General features: G+C 50.1%; 1 protein-coding gene across 4 annotated transcripts; it reads right to left on the bottom strand.

Annotated features, from left to right (window-relative positions):
• KDF1 (keratinocyte differentiation factor 1) lies at positions 1–10,626 on the bottom strand. Of its 4 annotated transcripts, none has more exons than XM_066269973.1 (4): positions 10,513–10,626; positions 2,822–3,889; positions 2,285–2,359; positions 1–1,728 (listed from the first exon to the last, which is right to left on the bottom strand). In XM_066269973.1, exons 2-4 carry the CDS (start codon positions 3,855–3,857, stop codon positions 1,646–1,648), a joined length of 1,194 nt encoding a protein of 397 aa, XP_066126070.1. In that variant the 5' UTR covers positions 3,858–3,889; positions 10,513–10,626; the 3' UTR covers positions 1–1,645. The 4 variants fall into 4 exon arrangements, with proteins under 4 accessions (XP_066126070.1, XP_066126066.1, XP_066126067.1 ...); XM_066269969.1 differs by lacking the exon at positions 10,513–10,626 and adding an exon at positions 10,447–10,503; XM_066269970.1 differs by lacking the exon at positions 10,513–10,626 and adding an exon at positions 9,913–10,157.
• Positions 10,627–20,000: the final 9,374 nt, after the last annotated feature.

The following is a 20,000-nucleotide window of genomic DNA, read 5'->3' as shown; positions in this document are numbered from 1 at the left end:
ACGCCTGGTCTAGTTTGATGTGCAGGAGTGCTTTGCTTTGCTTTCTGGGTGAGAGCAACTGCTGAATTTCTGGAACATAGCATGTCTCTTTGACATTTCAGAACAGCTGTTAAAGACATCAAGAAGCTGTGCAGTGCAGTACCTAGCTTTGTCTGTTTCCCAGACTTGACAAACCTTTTTTTTCCTGGGAATGCCAGTAATGGTTCCCAAGGCTGTGTTTGGAAAATTGTGCTCTAGGGCCAAGGCTGAGAGGTGGGACTGTTGCATCACTCCTACTATGTTCCATAGTATCCTGGGCTCCAATGCCCTGTGTCATTTTCAGTCTTGGAGAGGCCTTGACCTGGATGAGAGCTTAAGAAAGGGGGCTAGTGTTATCATTGGTACTGGGTCTTGTGAGCATAACCCCAAGGGATCATCCTGTGTCCAATAGAAATTGGATAGACGTGTAGTTTGTCTAGTCACTTTCCAAAGGATGTCCATGAGGACAATAAAAAGGGATCTGGGGGCTCTAGGTGAGGTGGGGACAGAGGCAGTCCTGGACACCTCCCAGCTTGTTCAGGTAGTTGGGCTGGTGGGCCTGCTCTGGCCTCACTACTGAAAGACCCTCCTGGGTGAGCAGACAAGTAGGATCCTTCTGAACCCAACTGGTCAGGACCCTACTTCTGTCCCAGGCAGGTCAGCTTGCCAGCTTGGGGGCAGAATTGCCAAGGCCAGCTTCCAGGTCTAGAGCTCCAGTTGCTAGCTGTGTGACCCACTAGATTCCTAGACCACTCTGTAAAACGATCCACTCCAGTGTTGCTGGGAAGGTTAAGAAGGCTCTGGGCTGGATGGGGACTTGGGAAAACCAGGATGGTCAGAAGCTGGCCAGCCTGCAGGCAGTAAACCTAGGCAATAGCCTAGAACCTGCAATGACAGAAACCACGTAAGACCTTTCTTGGATACAGACACTATGCTGGGCTATGGGCTCTACCTCCTGGAACTCAGTGAGTCTAAGAGGTAGGTGTTATTGCTGCCATTTTAGCCTTCTTGCTTTGACCCCACAACACTAAGGCTGGACACTGTCCTGCTTCCTGCTCCGGGCAGCAGTGAGCAATGGGACAGAAAGGACAGTATCACAGCGAAGATAACATGACGCGAACATTCTTTATTTTCCTTGTACTTGCAACTGTGTTCGAGTTAGTGTGAAGAACATCCATAAACAAACCGCTCAACATAATATAACATGGAGTAGGCACTGCCCACAGAATTCAACAAAGGCCCTCCTGCCCCCCTACACAGTCTATTTAAAATAAGCTGCTTTTAGCTGTCATGTCACTGGGCATGGGGGAGAAGTCTGCATGATTGGGTAGGGTGGCAGGGTATAGGGGTAGGGCCGGGATTCAATCCCAGAAGGTAACACCCAAGTCTGCTTTCGATGGCCCAGGCTACCTGAAGACCAGGGGCAAAAGGACAAAGTCAGGCCAGCTGGGGATCCAGAAGAATGCGGGCACCATGGCCCAGTGAAATGCACGTGGTCCAGGAACCAGTCAACCAAAGGAGGAGGAGCCAGAGTGGGCACTGCCTCCCTCAAAGGGGGTCCTGGTCCCCCTCTTCATTCTGTGGGCTGCTTCTCTCCAAAGGGGTGTGGCAATGGGCCCAGGAGTGGTTAGCAGTACACCTGGAGCAGGGGTGCCCCTGAGGAGTCTGTGTCGGTGCCCTGGAAGGACGAGTCGTGGCTGGCTGGGTATCCTGAGGAGGAAGAGAAGAGGAAAGAGGCTGAAAGGGGGAGGAGCTCATCTAGGACCCATGGGCAGGGAGATGCCCGCTGAGGAGCAGAGTGGGACTTGAGCCTGGGTTAGTGTGATCCTGGCTGAGTGACCCATTCGGATTTTTGACCTCTGAGGCCCCGCCTTCCTCTCTGAAGAAGGCTAACAACCCTGCTCCCAGGGGCTTGTGAAGGCCAGGAAGACAGCAGTAGAAATCATGCAGTCTTCAGCACCATGCCGGATGGATGGCCTCCCGCCCTCACCTGTGACTTGGGCTTAGGAGCGGGGGTCCCATCACTTCCAGTTTGTCTGTTCTGGGCACCATCCCTCTGCTGGTTCAGGGACAGCCCCTGAATCTCCCAAATGAACCCTTTAAACTAGCTTGCAGGATTGGGATGGCATCTGTGTCCGCTCAGGCTTCTCGTTCCTTTCTGATCCCATCCTCACCCACCCCAGGAAAGAGTTGGGAGAGGGGCATGTGCGGGCCCCTAGGGCAGTCCCCTCTTCTTTCCACACTCCTCATCAGGTCAGGACCAAACCTGGGGCTCCGAAAGGCCTCAGCTTCCTGGCGATGGCGTCGGCAGTTGTCTCCTGGGAGATCTGCACTGTGAGTTCTAGGAAGGGAACATGAGGGCGGGCAGCGGTCGTTACCACATCTTTGTAACTCCACTCCCCACTCCTGCCCGCAACCAACCCAACGAGGGAGGGCCACTCACCACTGGGCTACAGAAGCATTGTTTAACACAAAGACAGATAAAGTGGTGTGTGTGTGTTTGTGTCCATGTGCATGGGTACACACAGTGGTGGGTGGTGGCTGTTTTGATTAGGCCAAATTCATACGGGTTCCTGAGTCCTGCTAACCAGGCCAGGCCTGGAAGCTACTCTGGTAGGTGGTAGCAAGGGATAGAAGGAGCCTGTTAGGGGAAGCAGAGGAGTTGAGAAAAAGGGAGGAAAAGGAGGAGGAAGAGCAGGGACTGGCTAAGGGGTGGAACCACAGTGGCCAAAGACCCCAGTGCTGCCCTCCCTTGGCCAAAGCCTCCTCCATTCTCCCCCTCCGCCTGTGGGGCCCCACCTACCGTCCTGGCTGAGCCCAGAGCCCACCATGGTCTCATGGCCACTGTCAGGGGCAGTGGCAGCAGGGGCAGCAGCCCGGCTTGAGCGCCCCTCTGTGGTCTGTGGGCGGGAGCGGCTCTTTCGGGTACTGATGCGAATAATGCCGCGTACCAGGCGGCCCTCAGCATCCTGCTCATCCAGGTGGTAGTCCTGCGTGATGCTGTTGATAAGGTCCGAGATCTTACTGGTCTTCTCGAGGAACACAGTGTCTGACGTGCACTTGGCCAGCTCGTCGATCTGATGTACGCTGAACAACTCCGTCAGCTTCTTGAAGATAAGCACATCGATCTCTCGGCTCGACATGGAGCCACTGCCTATCTCAGGCAGGTCCAGGTCCGACTCGTGGAATGAGTAGTACTCCTCAGAGCCCCGGGGGCTGCTGGGAAGGGTGCTGGGCAGGCTGTGCCGCATGGGTGGGGGCTCATACAGTGGCTCCTTGCAGCAGGAGTCCGCATCGGGGGCCGGAGCAGTGCTGCGGTAGGGGTACACAGGGATGCCTTTGAGCTTGACGTCAGGGTAGCTGAAGCTGCTACCCATGGCTGACTTGAGCCGCTGGCCATCCCGCCGGCCGGGGGGTGCACGATCGGGACTGGGGGGCACTCCGTTGTGCTCCTTGGCCCAGTTGGCTTCCGCAGCCCCCTCAGGGGATTCCCCAGTGGACAAACAGGGGCTGCAGCCCCGCACACAGGCGCCACAGCGCTGGAGGCAATCCCGGCAGCGGCGGAAGCAGAAGGCGGCCCGGCACCAGTCCCAAACCCAGGGTCGCCAGAGAAGGCAGCAGGCTGGGGCCTCGGCAGCAGGCTCAGCAGAGCTGGAGATGAAGGTAAGGCTCTCGGGACCGTGGTGGCCAGGATCCTTGGGGTCCGGCCTACGGGTGCGGCGGCTTGTCGGGGGCTGAGATGGCTCATCATAGGTCTCTAGGCATAGTTCTGTTGGCTGCTCCCAGGGTCCCAAGCGTGGGGGCCCAGATGATGGGCGGGACTGTCCAGGGCGGGGCATGGCTCATTACATGGTTTGCTGCAGCCAGGCACCTGTGGAGAGAGGCCAAGAAGGAGTCAGGATCAGAGGTTAGGGGGGCAAGCTCTGGCGCCGACCTGAGGAACTTTAGACTTCGGTTTCTGAGAGGCCTGTGAGGTGGACGGACCCAAATATGCCCACAAATCCTCAGCTAGTGTGTCCTTCCTCCCCAAAGAGGTTAAATTATCTGTAGTTTAAACTCTCTGTAAACTACAGAGAGTTGAACCTACATGTCAAAATTTCCTGGGCCTTCACACCCATTAGAACGATTACTATTTGGAAAACAACAATAGAAAGTGACAAGCATTGGAGAGAATGTGAAGAAGTTGGAACCCTGTGCATCGCTGGTGGGAATGCAGAATGGCACAGCTGCTGTGGAAACAGCAGTCTGGCGGCTCCTCAAAAAATTAAACATAGATTTATGATATGATCCAGCAATTCCATTTCTGGGTATATACAAAAGGACTGACAACAAGGGCTTAAACATATATTTGTGCATGAATGTTCACAGCAGCATTGTTCACAATAAGCAAAAGGTGAAAACAACCCAGAGGTCTCTTGAGAGATGAATGAATAAAACAAAACATGAAACACACACACAATGAAATATTGTTCAGCCCTAAAAAGGAATGAAATTTTGCTACATGCTACAACACAGATGAGCCTTGAGACATTATGCTAAGTGAAATAAGCCTGACATAAAAGGACAAATATTGTATGGCCACACTTACATGAAGTATCTGGAATAGTCAAATTCATAGAGACAGAGCCTGACCAGGCGGTGGCACAGTGGATAGAGCATCGGACTGGGATGCAGAGGACCCAGGTTCGAGAACCTGAGGTCTCCAGCTGGAGTGCGGGCTCATCTGGTTTGAGGAAAAGCCCACCAGCTTGAACCCAAGGTCACTGGCTCCAGCAAGGGGTTACTTGGTCTGCTGAAGGCCCGCAGTCAAGGCACATATGAGAAAGCAATCAATGAACAACTAAGGTGTTGCAACGCGCAATGAAAAATTAATGATCGATGTTTCTCATCTCTCTCTGTTCCTGTCTGTCTGTCCCTGTCTATCCCTCTCTCTGACTCACTCTGTCTCTGTAAAAAATAAATAAAAATTAAAAAAAAAATTCATAGAGACAGAAAGAACAGTGGTTGCCAGGGACTGGGAGCAGGAGGAACTGGTAGAGTTTCAGTTTGGGAAGATAAAAAGTTTCCAGAGATGGATGGTGGTGACAGTTACACAACATTGTGACTGTGTTTAATGCCACAGGAATATATGGATAAAATGATTTTTTAAAATGTTAAAATGAGGCCTGGCCAGTTGGCTCAGTGGTAGAGCATCAGCCTGGCTTGTGGATGTCCTGGGTTCGATTCTGGGTCAGGGCACACAGAAGAAGTGCCCATCTGCTTCTCCACTCTCCCCCTCTTGTTCTCTCTCTCTTTCTTTTCCCTTCCTGCAGCCATGGTTCTATTGGAGCGAGTTGTCCCCAGTGCTGAGGATGGCTCCAGGGCCTCGGCCTTAGGTGCCAAGAAGACCTTGGTTGCTAAGCAAAGGAGCAACACCCCAGATGGGCAGTGCAATGCCCCCGAGTGGGCTTGTCGGGTGGATCCCTGTCAGGACCATGCAGGAGTCTGTCTCTGCTTCCCCTCCTCTCACTGAATTAAAAAAAAAAAGTTAAGCCTGACCAGGCGGTGGCGCAGTGGATAGAGCATCGGACTGGGATGCAGAGGACCCAGGTTCCAGACCCTGAGGTCGCCAGCTTGAGCGCGGGCTCATTTGGTTAGAGCAAAAGCCCACCAGCTTAAACCCAAGGTCGCTGGCTCCAGCAAGGGGTTACTCGGTCTGCTGAAGGCCCGCGGTCAAGGCACATATGAGAAAGCAATCCATGAACTAAGGTGTTGCAACGCGCACCTTGAATGAAAAACTAATGATTGATGCTTCTCATCTCTCTCCGTTCCTGTCTGTCCCTGTCTATCCCTCTCTCTGACTCACAGTCTCTGTAATAAACCTCTGTTTAAAAAAAAAAATTTAGGCCTGACCTGTGGTTGCGCAGTGGATAAAGCGTCGACCTAGAAATGCTGAGGTCGCCGGTTCGAAACCCTGGGCTTGCCTGGTCAAGGCACATATGGGAGTTGATGCTTCCTGCTCCTCCCCCCTTCTCTCTCTCTCTCTCCTTTCTAAAATGAAAAAAAAAAAAAAAAATTAAAAAATGTTAAAATGGTAAATGTAATTTATAGATAGTTTACTTTTTTTTTTTTTTTACATTTCACCACATTAAAAAAAAAAGTCTGTCTGGGGAATGTTCTCCCCAGTTTCTTCCCACTGTCGGTAAGCCCACCCAGCACAGAGACACTGAGGCTGCTCGTCAAATGTTTCCATGTGACTTACTACAGAACCTGATCATCACCACCTTCTCTCTCTTCCCCTCCTCCTTCAAATCAGAGATGGGAATGTAATGGGGACTTCATCAATATTTCAGTATGGCTCAGTATTGCTATTCTAGCAACATTTAGCACAAAACAGTTTTACTTCCTTTGATTAGACAAGGAAGCCAAGCCTCAAAATACATCTTCTTTCCCTTTTTGACTTGGTTGATAGCAAGCTCAGAGTTAAGACTTCACCCATTTCATAAATACTGAGTCTGGCCCTGTGTTAGGCACTGTAGAACCAAAGATGAATGTAGACCCTGTTCTTCTGATTTATAAATGATTTTTTGGGGAAAACGGATGGGACATGTATTTAGATAAGGCATTAGGGGGGTAAATAATTCTGCCAGAGGTAGTCGGGAGACATTATGTATAGATAATATTTGCGAGGGTCCTTGATCACATGTAGGGGTTTGCAGGGCAGTAATTCTCCTAAGCCTGGATTTTCTAAAATAATAATCTCTTATCTTTTTATCCCTGTGGCGCTGGTGGAGTCCTAGAACTGGTAATGTGTGAGAACTAGGTGTCAGGATACCTGTGTTCTAGTCCCAGTTCTGGCTTAAACAGGCAATGTGCTTTGGGCAAACCAATGCCACCTCCCTAAAGAAAACCACCATCATCTCTCACCCAGATACTCCAGACCACCATTCTGGCCACCTCCATTCCTTTCTAACTGCTCCAGCCAGTGAGAATTTTAAAACACACACACACACACACACACACACACACACACACACACACACACACCAAAACCTACAAGTCTGGAGAAACTTGGTAAATACCACTTTAATCAAATGATCAAAGTTAGCATCATCAATAATGAGATGTGCTGACATCATGTGCCTCTTGATATTATGCACTAAGAAGGATACAAGACCATTTATGAAGTATTCCTGCCCCAAATGCTTAACCTGAATGTAATCATAAGGAAACATCAGACAAGCCCAAGTTGAGGGACATGACAAATACAATATGTGATACTGGACTGGATCCTAGATCAAGAGGAAAAACTCGAAATTGAATAATGTGAATAACTGGTGAAATTTAAAAGTAGGCTGTATATTATTTAATAGTATTGTGTCAATATTAAATTCCCTGAATTTGATTACTATGGTTATATAAGATAATGTTCTTATTCTTAGGAAATTTCCACTTAAACAATTAGGGGTAAAGGAGCATGATGTCTGCAACATCTCAAAAGTTCCCCCCCAAAACCAGAAGGTGTATGAATATAGAGAGAGGAAGGAAGGGAGGGATTGTTAGCCATGGTGAATGGGGATGAGGAAGACACAGGAGTTCTTTAACTTTTCCTACAACTCTTCAACCCACTCTGCTGTCCCCATTCAGCAATCTTTCGCTAAGGACCCTCCAGAACCCCACATCTCTTTGCCCACCGCCTTCTGTTGGGCTCTGTGTCAGCTGGGTTAGCCTTGAACCCACTGTTTGAAGATAAGCCTAGAGGTACAGGGACTGTGTCTGATTCCTTCTGCCTCAGTGTCTGAAACAGGGTTGGGGACAGTAAGTTCTTCAGAGAACTGACACATTCTGTGTGACTTCAGGGTAGAACAAGGACCATTGGGTGGAAATGAAAAGGACTCAGGCTCCAGGCTGACCAGAGTGGAGATAGCAGTGTCTGGACATGTGTGTGTGTAAATCCCTTCTCCAAAGGTGTACAAACTGGAATTGTAATAGTCCCTCACAGCCCAGGAAGGCAAAGCAAGTGTTTAAAAACTTCTGCCTTGACTTGAGCCATGTGGAACTGAGAATGGATTCATTCATTCACTCAATTAACAAATATTAACTGAGGGCCTACTATGTGTCAGACAGTTTTAAATTCTGTGGACATTGGGCTAAAACAGACAAAATCCCCTAACCTCAGGAGTTTGCATTCTAGTGAAAGAGTTAGTTATTGATGACTTACACTGTTCTAAGTGCTTTAATGTATTAAATCAGTTAATTCACACAACTCTATTCATGGGCATTATTATTATTATTACTATATATATTAGAGTCTAAATAAGTTGTTCAGAGCCACACATTTATTTGTACCCAACCAGCCTGGCCCAGACTCTTTTTTTTTTGTATTTTTTTTGAAGCTGGAAACGGGGAGGCAGTCAGACAGACACCCGCATGCGCCCGACCGGGATCCACCCGGCATGCCCACCAGGGGGCGATGCTCTGCCTATCTGGGGCGTTGCTCTGTCGCAACCAGAGCCATTCTAGCACCTGAGGCAGAAGCCATGGAGCCATCCTCAGTGCCCGGGCCATCTTTGCTCCAATGGAGCCTCGGCTGCGGGAGGGGAAGAGAGAGACAGAGAGGAAGGAGAGGGGGAGGGGTAGAGAAGCAGATGGGTGCCTCTCCTGTGTGCCCTGGCCGGGAATCGAACCCGGGACTCCTGCACACCAGGCCGACGCTCTACCACTGAGCCAAACGGCCAGGGCCCGGACTCTTATCCACTAACCCATCCCACCTATTACTTGGGAGGAAAGGGCAGTCAAAGCAGCCAGGTGCCAGCTCCATGGACAAACCTGTGTGGGAGGAGGGCCCACAGAGGGAGCCCTGACTCTTTCAGGCTCAGACCTTGCCTGAGGAGAAAGGTGAGCTTATCTACACTGTTTCAACCACACTGAGCTCTGGGGGATCTGGGGTTTGTAAGAACATCAAGGGGTTACTGATGGTGGTCCAGGTCACTCACTGTCTCCTCCACTTCCAAGGCTTTAGGATGTACCATTATTCATTAAATTCATTCAATAAATATTTACTGAGCACTTACCATGTGCCCAGCATTGTGCTAAACGCTGGGGAAACTGCAGTGAATGGGCCAGAAACAGGCTCCAGTGCAACAGGGCTTTTGCTTTATTTAACGCTCACAATTGCCCTGTAAGTATTATATCTCCATTCTACAGACAAGGAGTCTGATGCCCAGAGAGATGGAGTGACTTGCCCAGAGACACGGAGCTGGAAAGGTATACAACCAAATTTGTACTGTGGTCTTCCAGACTCCAGAGCCGTGAACTGTGCTCTGTGCCACAGGACTTGAATGGGAGTGGGATGAAGGGAAGGGGAGCAAACCCAAAGGTAAAGACAATATCTGGCCTCAGTTTTTCCCTCCCCTCTAGTCCCTGAACCCTCCTGAAGTCAAACTCAGCCGATTTCATCTCGGCTGTATCTTACCCTTGATGCTGCTGCCCCCACCTCCAAAACCCTAGGAATACTGGTCCTTTGGTTTTGTGAGAGGAGGGCCCCAGTTCCTATTATGGCCTGGGGCAAGATTGTAGGCTTCAGTTTTCTTCTTTAACAAGGGGAGAGGTGAGTCTCTTCATGCATGCACCACGTGAGGTTTAAATGAGATATTGCATGCAGGGGCTTTAGCACCTGGGAGGGACTGGGTCACTTGGTGCCCCAAGGCACCGCAGGGATCTTCTTCAGGTCGGAGGATACCAGAACCGCCCTCCTCACTTCTTATTGATGCTCTTCCCCACCCCCTTAGTCCCTGAGAACTCCCACACTCAGGGGTCTGTCTCCTTAGCGCCTCCCTCCTCCCAACGTTCCCAGGACAGACCCGGCTGCATCGGCCTCTGCCCTACACCCGTGTCCAGCCGAGTCTTGCACACCTGGCCGGGAAGGACATCCCAATTCTGCCCAGGCAACAGCCGTCTGTTCTCGCGCCCGGCATCTGTGCACCTCCAGTCTCTTCCTCCTAAGGCTCAACCCTCGACTCCCGCATTCGCGGGCACCTGGTCCGTAGCAAAGGAGAACCAGACTCCGACATCGACCCTCGGAATATCACAGCCCCTACACCAGCAATGCCCTGGAGGCGAGCACCACCCTCCCCATCTGCAAGGGTCCTCCGCCCGCCGGCTGACCCAGCCTCCCGTCCTGACACTGTTCCTCTGGGTGTGCAAGGTCCCCGCCCCAAGCCAAGGCAGCCCTAAGGGCCAACACGACCCCCTTCACCCCCACTCTGCCGTCCCGGCCCAGGCGTCCGCTCGGGCCGCTCCCCGGCCCGGCCCGCGCACCCCGGAAGTGGGAGGGTGGCCCCCAAGGAGGCGGCCCCGGGGCCCTCCCCCGCCCGCGTGCAGCCTCGGGGGTCTCTACAGAGTGGTGCCGCCCTGGTTCGCGCCCCCGCGGGCCCGCGCAGGGCTTACCTGTCCCGCCAGGTGAGCGCCTCTGGCTCGGCCCCTCCCCCCGCCCCCTTCTCCCCCACCGCTCACCTGGGGTGCAGGTGAGCGTCTCGCGGGAGCGCAGCACGGGCCGCCGCTGGGGACACACTTCCTACCTCCGCGAAGCGCCGCCGCTGCTGTTGCAGTGCACCTGAGCCAAGGCCCCGCCCCGGGCGTTAGGTTGGCATCCAGGCCAGGCTTGGGCGCTTCGCCTGCGGACCCCGAGAGCTGTGCTCTGCCTAGTCTGGGTAAGTGAGGCCTGGTGGGCAGAGTGGACAGACGCTGGGGCCCAGTCACCTCTTCCGTAGGCAGGTGGCCCTAGCATCTCCCAGCTCCAGGAGCGCATGCCTTAAAAGCTCAGCTTAAAGAGCATGTCACCTAGGATGGCCGTCCCTGACCCCGAGGCCTGTTTGATTTTCTGTTATACAGAACACTTCTGAACTTCTTTGTCATAGTAGTCAGCACACTGTTGTTTTCTTGTCTTCTGTCTCTTCCTTTAGCCTCGGACTTTGAGGACAGGGTCTGGTCTTGTTCCCAGAGCTCCTGCACTGTAGAACCTGGCACGTACTAGGTGCTCAGCAGATGTTCGGGATTGCATGAGCCACTGGGCTCTGATTTCTTTATTTGCCCTGAAGCAGAATTTGGTGCCTGGATCCTCTACTTTCTGGTCAGTTCACTTTCTCTATTCCAGGAAATCTGCCAGAGGAGACAGTACTTCTGCTCTGGGAGGAGGGGCCTGAGCTGTGCAGTTCTGAAAGACACATTCAACATCAGCAGCAGTGGCCAAAATGGGCCATGGTCACTCCATCCCATGGGGTCTCTACAAGAGGCAGCATTACTGAGTGGCAAGAAATCAGGCTAGACTATCCTGGGTTCCTGCTCCCCTTAATAACAACTTAATTTAATAGCACCAATAAAGAAATTATTTAGGGAGCATCTCCAGGATACATGCTAAACCTTTTACTTGCATAGAGTTATTTAATTCTTCCACTAGTCTGTGAGGTGGGGCAGGTGTTATCATTCCCATTTACCTGATAAGGAAACTGAGGCTTAGGAAGAGGCAATTATCTGCTCAGCAGTTGGCAGCAACTGTGACTTAGGGCAAGGCACTTACCTTTGTAAGCCTCATCTGTGGAGGTAATAGTATCTTTTTCCAACTGGGAGAATTAAAAAAGATAATGGATGCAAAGTGAAATAAAGGCTGTAGGAAAAGATGACTGGAGGTAAGGATTGGTAAGTGGGAGTAATTTAATACTGCCTAGCCCTCTTCCTCTCCAGGTGTACCAAAACTACAGAACTCCCCCACCCAGCCCCTCTTTCACCTCCCACCCCCCAGATTGAGAGACTACCAATTAGAACATAGCTCTTTGTCTGCCCTATTTGGGTTGGCAAGCCCTCCCCTTGCCAAGCCCTCCTCATACTCATCTTCTTGGAAGATGATTCTTACCGTAACTGGGGGTTTTCCTATATCACCTCTCAAGACACCATCATCTCATTCCACAGGTGCCCTACCACGTGCACAGAGTAGATGTTCAATTTCCACCAGAGGCCCTCCATGGTGACCCCTCCCACTATATCTTGTCCACCTTCTCAGCTGGAGCAAGTGGCATATTGTGTCCTCATTTGGAGCACAGAAAGTGAGTCACATGGTGTACAGTTGAGCATCTGTGTACCCAAAGACCCTAAGTCCATTCCTGGGTACAAGGATTGCACACATGCACTAGGAGATGTGTGCAAGAATGGTAGTAGAAACCAATGGTTGTTCACTGTAGCTCCAAACAAAAACACTCAAATGTCATTGACAGGAGATAAAGAATGAAAACAGCAATATGGCTGGGTCATGGTGATATAATATTGAGTGAAAAAATGCTAGTCCCAGAAGAGCACATACAGAATGGTATCCTTTTTATGAAGTTCAAATACAAGTACAACTACTATGTTTAGGTATAATATTGGGTTGAATCATATGAAATTACTGTTTTTGACCTGTTTTAACCTATAAAAATGACAAATTCATAGGGGTCAGCATAATTTATGTGTGAAAAAAACCATTTAAAAAGAAGCAAGAGAATGAGAAACACAAAATTCAGAATAATGATTACCTGGGGTTGTGGGAAAAGAATCAGTGGCAGGGAGCCCATTAGTAGGTTTAATTTTTAGTAATGTTCTGGTTCTTGGGTTGGGTGGTAGATTCAAGGACTTTCATTTTTGAATGAATGAATGAAAATATAGAAACTTATTCTCTAAATAATTAAAGTCACTGTCACTTGCAAAGTTCTCAAGGTAGCCAAAATGTGAACGTCTAGAGTCTATTTCACCCATCCATTTATTCTTTTTAAAAAAAATTATTTAGCGGCCCTGGCTGGTTGGCTCAGTGGTGGAGCATCAGCCTGGCGTGCAGGAGTCCTGGGTTCGATTCCCGGCCAGGGCACACAGGAGAAACACCCATCTGCTTCTCCACCCCTCCCCCTCTCCTTCCTCTCTGTCTCTCTCTTCCCCTCCTGCAGCCAAGGCTCCATTGGAGCAAGGTTGGCCAGGGCGCTGAGGATGGCTCTGTGGCCTCTGCCTCAGGCGCTAGAGTGGCTCTGATTCCAGCAGAGCGATGCCCCAGGTGGGCAGAGCATCGCCCCCTGGTGGGCGTGCCAGGTAGATCCCGGTCGGGTGCATGCAGGAGTCTGTCTGACTGCCTCCCCATTTCCAACTTCAGAAAAATACAAAAAGAAAAAGAAAAAGAAGAAAAAAAAATTTAGCTATGACTTATGTATAGTAAAATTCACCTTTCTAGTGTACAGTTCTGTGAGTTTTGAAAAAATGCATGCATTGCATAACCACCACCACAACCAAGATCTAGATCAATTCCATAATCCCCACAAATTCCCCCAAACCCCTCTGTAGTCAATCCCTCTCCTCAACCCAGCCCTTGGCAACCACACTGAACTTTTTTCTATCTCCATAGCTTTATTTTTTTCAGAACATTTCATTGTAAAAGTGCAGAACTGCACTACAAAATTCTAATTCTGTAGTACCTAAAAGGCTATGGATGAATAAAAACATAATGACTGAAGCGGCTTAGAACTACTTTTTTTACCTAGAAAGAAAAAAAAAAGGAAGAAAGGCAAATATTCTTCTGAACCTCTGGCTGCACATTCTGATGTGTGAGGGATTCTTTGGAGCCCAAGCCCTGCCCCTCACCAGCTGTATGGCCTTGGAGAAGCCACTTCCCATCTTATTGGTAAAATGGGGATGATAATGATTCCCCTTCTAGAGTGTTTTGTGGAGTGTTTTGCAAAAGGCACAAGTTAGCTGTTATTCCAACCACAACATACCGAAACCTCTCTCCTTCTTTGCTCCTCTTCCTCCCACACTTGAACACACCAGGCCCTTGCCACAGTGCATATTGAGAAACTTCATCAAAAACAGATGACTCTCTAGATGTGTACCCAAAAGAAAGGAAACAGGGACTCAGACAGATATTCACATGCCAATGTTCATTGTAACATTATTCACAATAGCCAAAAGATGAGAGAAACTCATGTCCATCAACAGATGACTGGGTAGACAAAATGTGGTATATACACAAAATGAAATATTATTAAGCAACCAAAAATGAAGTTCTGAGAAATGCTGCAAAATAGATAAACCTTGAAGACATTATGCTAAGTGAAATAAGCCAGACACAAAAGGATAAAGATTGTGATTCCATTTATATTTAATATTTGGAACAGACAACTTTATAGAGACAGAAATTAGCGATTACCAGGGGCTGAGGGAGAAAGGAATAGGAAGTTGTTGCTTAATGGGTACAGATTTTTTTTTTGTGTGTGTGGCAGAGACAGAGTCAGAGAGAGGGACAGATAGGGACAGACAGACAGGAAGGGAGAGAGATGAGAATCATCAATTCTTCGTTGCGGCTCCTTAGTTCATTGATTGATTTCTCATATGTGCCTTGACCAGGGGGCTACAGCAGACCGAGTGACCCCTTGCTCAGGCCAGCGACCTTGGGTCCAAGCTGGTGAGCCTTGCTCAAACCAGATGAGCCTGCGCTCCAGCTGGCGACCTCAGGGTCTCAAACTTGGGTCCTCTGCATTCCAGTCCGACACTCTATCCACTGCGCCACCGCCTAGTCAGACGGGTATAGATTTTTTATCAGGATGATGAAAAATATTGGAAATAGATAATGGTAATGATTGCATAACAGTGTGAATGTAATTAATGACACTGAATTGTACATTTAAAAGTGGTTAAAATGGCAAATTTATATATATATATATATATATATATATATATATATATATATATATATAAACACAATCTAAAAAATGTATAACAAAGGAAAGAGAGGTCTCCTGGGGTGACTTTCCCAGATAGCAATCCAGTCCTTCTGTGCACTTCCCTTTACAGTTCACAAAGTGAATACTTTTTTTTTTTTTTCTAATTTTAATTCCTGAAGCTGGAAACGGGGAGAGACAGACAGACTCCCGCATGCGCCCGACCGGGATCCACCCAGCACGCCCACCAGGGGGCGATGCTCTGCCCCTCCGGGGCGTCGCCCTGTCGTGACCAGAGCCACTCTAGCGCCTGGGGCAGAGGCCAAGGAGCCATCCCCAGCGCGCGGGCCATCTCTGCTCCAATGGAGCCTCGGCTGCGGGAGGGGAAGAGAGAGACAGAGAGGAAGGGGGGTGGTGGAGAAGCAAATGGGCGCCTCTCCTATGTGCCCTGGCCGGGAATCGAACCCGGGTCCCCCGCACGCCAGGCCGACACTCCACCGCTGAGCCAACCGGCCAGGGCCCAAAGTGAATACTTTTTAATTTGATCCTTGAAATAGCCCCAGGTGGGCATTGTCATATTCATCTCACAGATGGGGAAACCAGCTAATCAAGGTCCCAGGGCCCTACTGTGGCAGAGTGGTGGATCTGGGTGGGAATCCAGCCCTTTTGGCCCCCAGTACAGTGCCCCACTCCCGGCCATAGCTGCATTTGGGCTTCTTCCTAAGCAGAAAGGCCCATCTCTCTAACCAGAACCACCCAAGCTCAGCTTTGCCTCTTGGCCATGACGGGGGACATTGTCCTGATCCTCTGCTTCTACCACTCTTGTTCTGCTGTGTTCAATGTTTACTTTTCTGGTCTTCTTACTCGGCTACCATGCAGACTCCTGGGCTGGTGACAGACGGTGGTGGAAAGACGGAGGTACCAAGGATGGCTAGGTTTCTGGTTTTGCTACTGGATGAATGGAGATGACTGAAGAGGACAAAGTTGAGGTGTAAGAGTGCAAACTTGGTGTTAGACCCATTGAGTTGGAGGATTTGTGACATAGCCAAGAAATACCGTGATTGTATATATGGGTGACAGTCAGAGTGATATTCAGTACCTATAAGACATGCAGCTTTGGGTGTCTGGAGGAGCAGCTGATCAGGGGAATATGGATCCAGGTGTATCTGCTGCTTGCCTCTGGTGTGCTTCTCCAACAGGGAGCACTAGGGGGCAGCACACAACAGCATAAAGGCCAGAACTTGAGTCTTTAGGATCAGAGTTGGAGTTCTAGGGGCACCCTGTTCAATTGCAGTGTGAATTTACTCTTTGAACCTCAGTATTTCTCATACAAAAAATGGGTTTAATGTGAAGTAGGATGTACAGTGGTTCACAGTGTGAACTCTGGAGTCTGAGGACCCAAATCTGTGCCCAACTCTGCCATTTACTAGCTGAGTGACTTTGGCCAACTTACTGAACTTCTCTGTGCCTCAGATACATTGTCTATAAAGTGAACGTAGTAGTAACAGTTTCATGTGGTGATTACAACATGGTAAGTGCTAAATAGATGATAGCTATTTTCTTTAAACCCTTTCTTCCTGCCCAATCCCTGCTGGGGCCATTCTGGACCAGTACTCTGAGGCAAGACCACCACCTCTGAGAATCAGCAGGAGAACAAATTACTACTACTGACCATGACCACCTACTATGTGTTAGGTAAATTATGTGCCTAGTTCCATTTGATCCTCACAACAACTCAGTGAGTAGATCACAAATCCCCATTGTATATCTAAGAAAACAAAGGCTCAGAAATTTAAGCCACTTGGCCCAGATGACACAACAAATGAGTGGCAGAGCCCAGAGCTGAGCCCAAGTCCATTCTGCTCAGAGCCTGAACTCTTTGCAGCGGTTCCTGTAGGTACCCCAGAAACCGGGTCCTAGAGATTGCGCCAGGCTCAACAGAATGGGGGATTCTCCCCTCAAGAATTCCCTTCTGTAATCAGCTCCAGTCTACTTACTATATACCCCTTTTCCCAGCTAGAATACCCTGGAGTTTGGAATGGAATAAATGGAATGGATTCAGTGGAAAGGAAACCTATGACACTGTGAAAGGGAACAGAATGGTGGAGGATGGGCAGAATTGGAATGTGGGAATTGAGGCTGTCTCTGCTCCTCTGATTGGTCAGGTCTGTCTGTACAGACCAGACAGTGGACCAATGACCACTCAGAGGTGCCTGTCCCCTCTCCTTTGCGGATGAAGGATGGTGTGCCCTGGAGGCTGAGGAGAACCAGGGGGGCCCAGGAGTTACCCTGGGGAGTGAGGGAAAGGTGAGCTGCGATCTGGGCTTGGCCAATGATGTGAATAAAGGTGCAGCTGGAGCCCCAGAATTCTAAGGAGATGGGCTGCAGAGGCTTCTGGAACTCTGGGTTGGGCTGTATGGTGAGGGCTCCCTGCCTTTAGCTGGTGCGGCACCCAGTTACTGAGCCTGGAGGGCGCTTTAGGGTAAGGTACCATCCTGTGCCAGGGTGAGGCAGGGACTGCTGCTTGGTCCTGGATTTGGTTCTAAACTCTAGTAGTATTTTTTACAGTCTTGTGCCTAAAGAACCTTCATCAGACTCCTGCTGTTGAGGAAATGAGGCCCACAGGGGAATGGCTTTAAAAGCTGAGGTCACATAGTGAATAAGTGGAGGGCTCTGGAGGAGGTAGACCTCTACTTTTTCACCATGCTCTGTGTGGTATTGAGAACAGTTCAAATTCTGCCTTAACCACCTAGTGGCTGTGTGAACTGGGGCAAGTGGCTCAGCCTCTCTGGGCTTTAGTTTCCACATCAGTAAAATCTTTTTTTTTTTTTTTTACAGATACACAGAGAGGGATAGATAGGAACAGACAGACAGGAATGGAGAGATCTGAAGCATCAATCATCAGTTTTTCATTGCGACCCCTTAATTGTTCATTGATTGCTTTCTGTTGATTGCTTTCTCATATGTGCCTTGACCGTGGGGCCTTCAGCAGACTGAGTGACCCCTTGCTCAAGCCAGTGACCTTGGGTCCAAGCTGGTGAGCTTTGCTCAAACCAGATGAGCCTGCCCTCAAGCTGGCGAACTTGGGGTCTCGAACCTGGGTCCTTCCGCATCCCACTGCACCACCACCTGGTCAGGCAAGTCTGTCTTTTAACCCAAGTGATATCAGAACTTACTGGAAGGTCTTGAGCAGGGGGATGGCTTGATCAAACCAAGCCCCTAAAGCTTCACTCTGGTCACCGTATGGTAACTGCAGGAGAGTAAGCCTGGAGCAGGGAGTCAGTGAGGGGCTGTGGCAATCATGCAGTCCAGAGGACAGTGGCCCAAACAAGGGTGGTGCCTGGGGATATGGTGGGAAGTGGCTAGACACATGATCTGTTCTGGAGGTGGCTCCCCCAGGACTGCATGTGGAGGAAAAGGGAGAGGAGGACTCTTGTTTAAGTTACCTATTGCTGAGACATAAACTACCCCCAAACTTAGTGGCTCTTTTTTTTCATTCAGTGAGAGCAGGAAGAGACAGATTTCCGCAGGCGCCTGACCGGAATCGACCCAGCAAGCCCACTAGGGGGCAATGTTCTGCCCATTTGGGGCGTTACTCTGTTGCTCAGCGACCAAGCTCTTCTTTGCACCTGAGGCGGAGGCCATGGAGCCATCTCAGGGCCCTGGGCCAACTCACTCCAACTGAATTATGGCTGTTGGGGGGGGAGAAGTGAAAGTTGGGGGAGAAGCAGATGGGTGCTTCTCCTGTGTACCCTGACTGGAATCAAACCCGGAACATCCACATGCCAGGCTGATGCTCTACCACTGAGCCAACCAGCCATGGCCAAACTTACTGGCTTAAAACAGCAATGATACATTATTTCTAAAAATTCTGTGGTTCACCTAGGGTCAGCTGGTCAGTTCTGCTGGTTTTGCCTGGTGATCACTTACGTGGTTGCATTTAACTGGGGGCAGCTGGGCCTGAATTACCACGATGGCTTCTCCGCCCCTGGGACCTCTCTTCATCTGGCCTCTCATTGTTCAGAAGTCTAGCCGACCTCCTTTACAGCGTGGCAGCTAGCTTCCAGGAGGACAAGACTCAGTGTGTGAGTGCCTGTTAAGTTTAGCCTTCCTTCATGCTTCTTGACATCCCACTGACCAAAGCAAGTCATATAACCAAGCCCAGAGTCAACATGGGAGGTGACACACAGGGTGCAGATATCTGGAGGCTGGCTTCATTAGAGGCTACCAACGTAACAGTTTAGCATTCCCTCCCATCTTTTGTGGCCTGAGGAAATGGGTGAAATTCAAGGGTAGAAGGGAAAAGGGCGGGGTTTGCCAGAGGTCATGGGGTGGTGGTACAGTGTCCTGCCCCTGGACCTCTCACGTGAGACCCTGAGGAGGACAGTGGGCTTAGGAGAGCCAGGAGCAGCGGAGACACGGTTCCAGGCCTGGTGAGTCTGGGGTGGACGGGGTGAGGATGGGGACCAGAGGGGTAGTAATGATGGTGGAGAACCAGAAAAGCCCTGGGCTGTTCTCTCACTAAATGGGGATTGCTGAGCCTCGATACTGTGCCTTGCCTTCGGCTGAGTGCACCAGACATGAAGAGAAATAAGACTCTCTTGACATGTGGCCTTGGGGAGCTCACAGTGTGTGTGTGTGTGTGGGGGGTACACCCTACCCAGAGATGCCAACACAGTGTGAGGTGACATCTTAGTGCTGCAGTGAGAAGTTGTCCAGGGCCTTTCAATGTCTCAGGGAAGGGGTTCCAAGAGTGCTTCCCAAGGCAGGAATGCTAGAAGAATAGAGTTGATCAGATGGGGGGGGGGGGCTGGAGCAGGCTGAGGACAGCCTGGGACAGCAGCCTTCTGCCCCAGCAGTGGACAGGGGAAAGCAGACCTGCAGGGGACTCTGGGAAGACCATCTATAGATATTATCCTTCCCACTTAATGGATGAGCAAACAGGCTGAGAGGGAGGGAGTCACCTGACCCAGATCCATCCTCTCCTCAGTACTGGGATTCCTTTCACCCTGTTCAGTTCTTGCCAAAATCATAGGGAAGGTGGGGCATGGGAGGGTTCTCTCCTGAACTGGCAGGGATGACCCTAGAGGCTAGTGTGGAAGTGGGAGGAGCTGCTGTGGGCTGTCCCTCCCTGTCCTGGATTTGGGTCACCTCCCTAAGGAAGGCAGAGCCCTGTGAGGAGACAAATGGAGGTGATGACGTGGACTGGGGGTGGGCAGACCCAGATGTGGAGCCCCTAGTCTAAACAGAGAATGCAGTCTTGTCCTTAGG

Source organism: Saccopteryx bilineata, chromosome 3, assembly GCF_036850765.1.
Source record: "Saccopteryx bilineata isolate mSacBil1 chromosome 3, mSacBil1_pri_phased_curated, whole genome shotgun sequence".
Lineage (NCBI taxonomy): Eukaryota > Metazoa > Chordata > Mammalia > Chiroptera > Emballonuridae > Saccopteryx > Saccopteryx bilineata.
The sequence above is the reverse complement of the archived record's forward strand: the minus strand, read 5'-3'. Positions and strand labels throughout refer to the sequence as shown.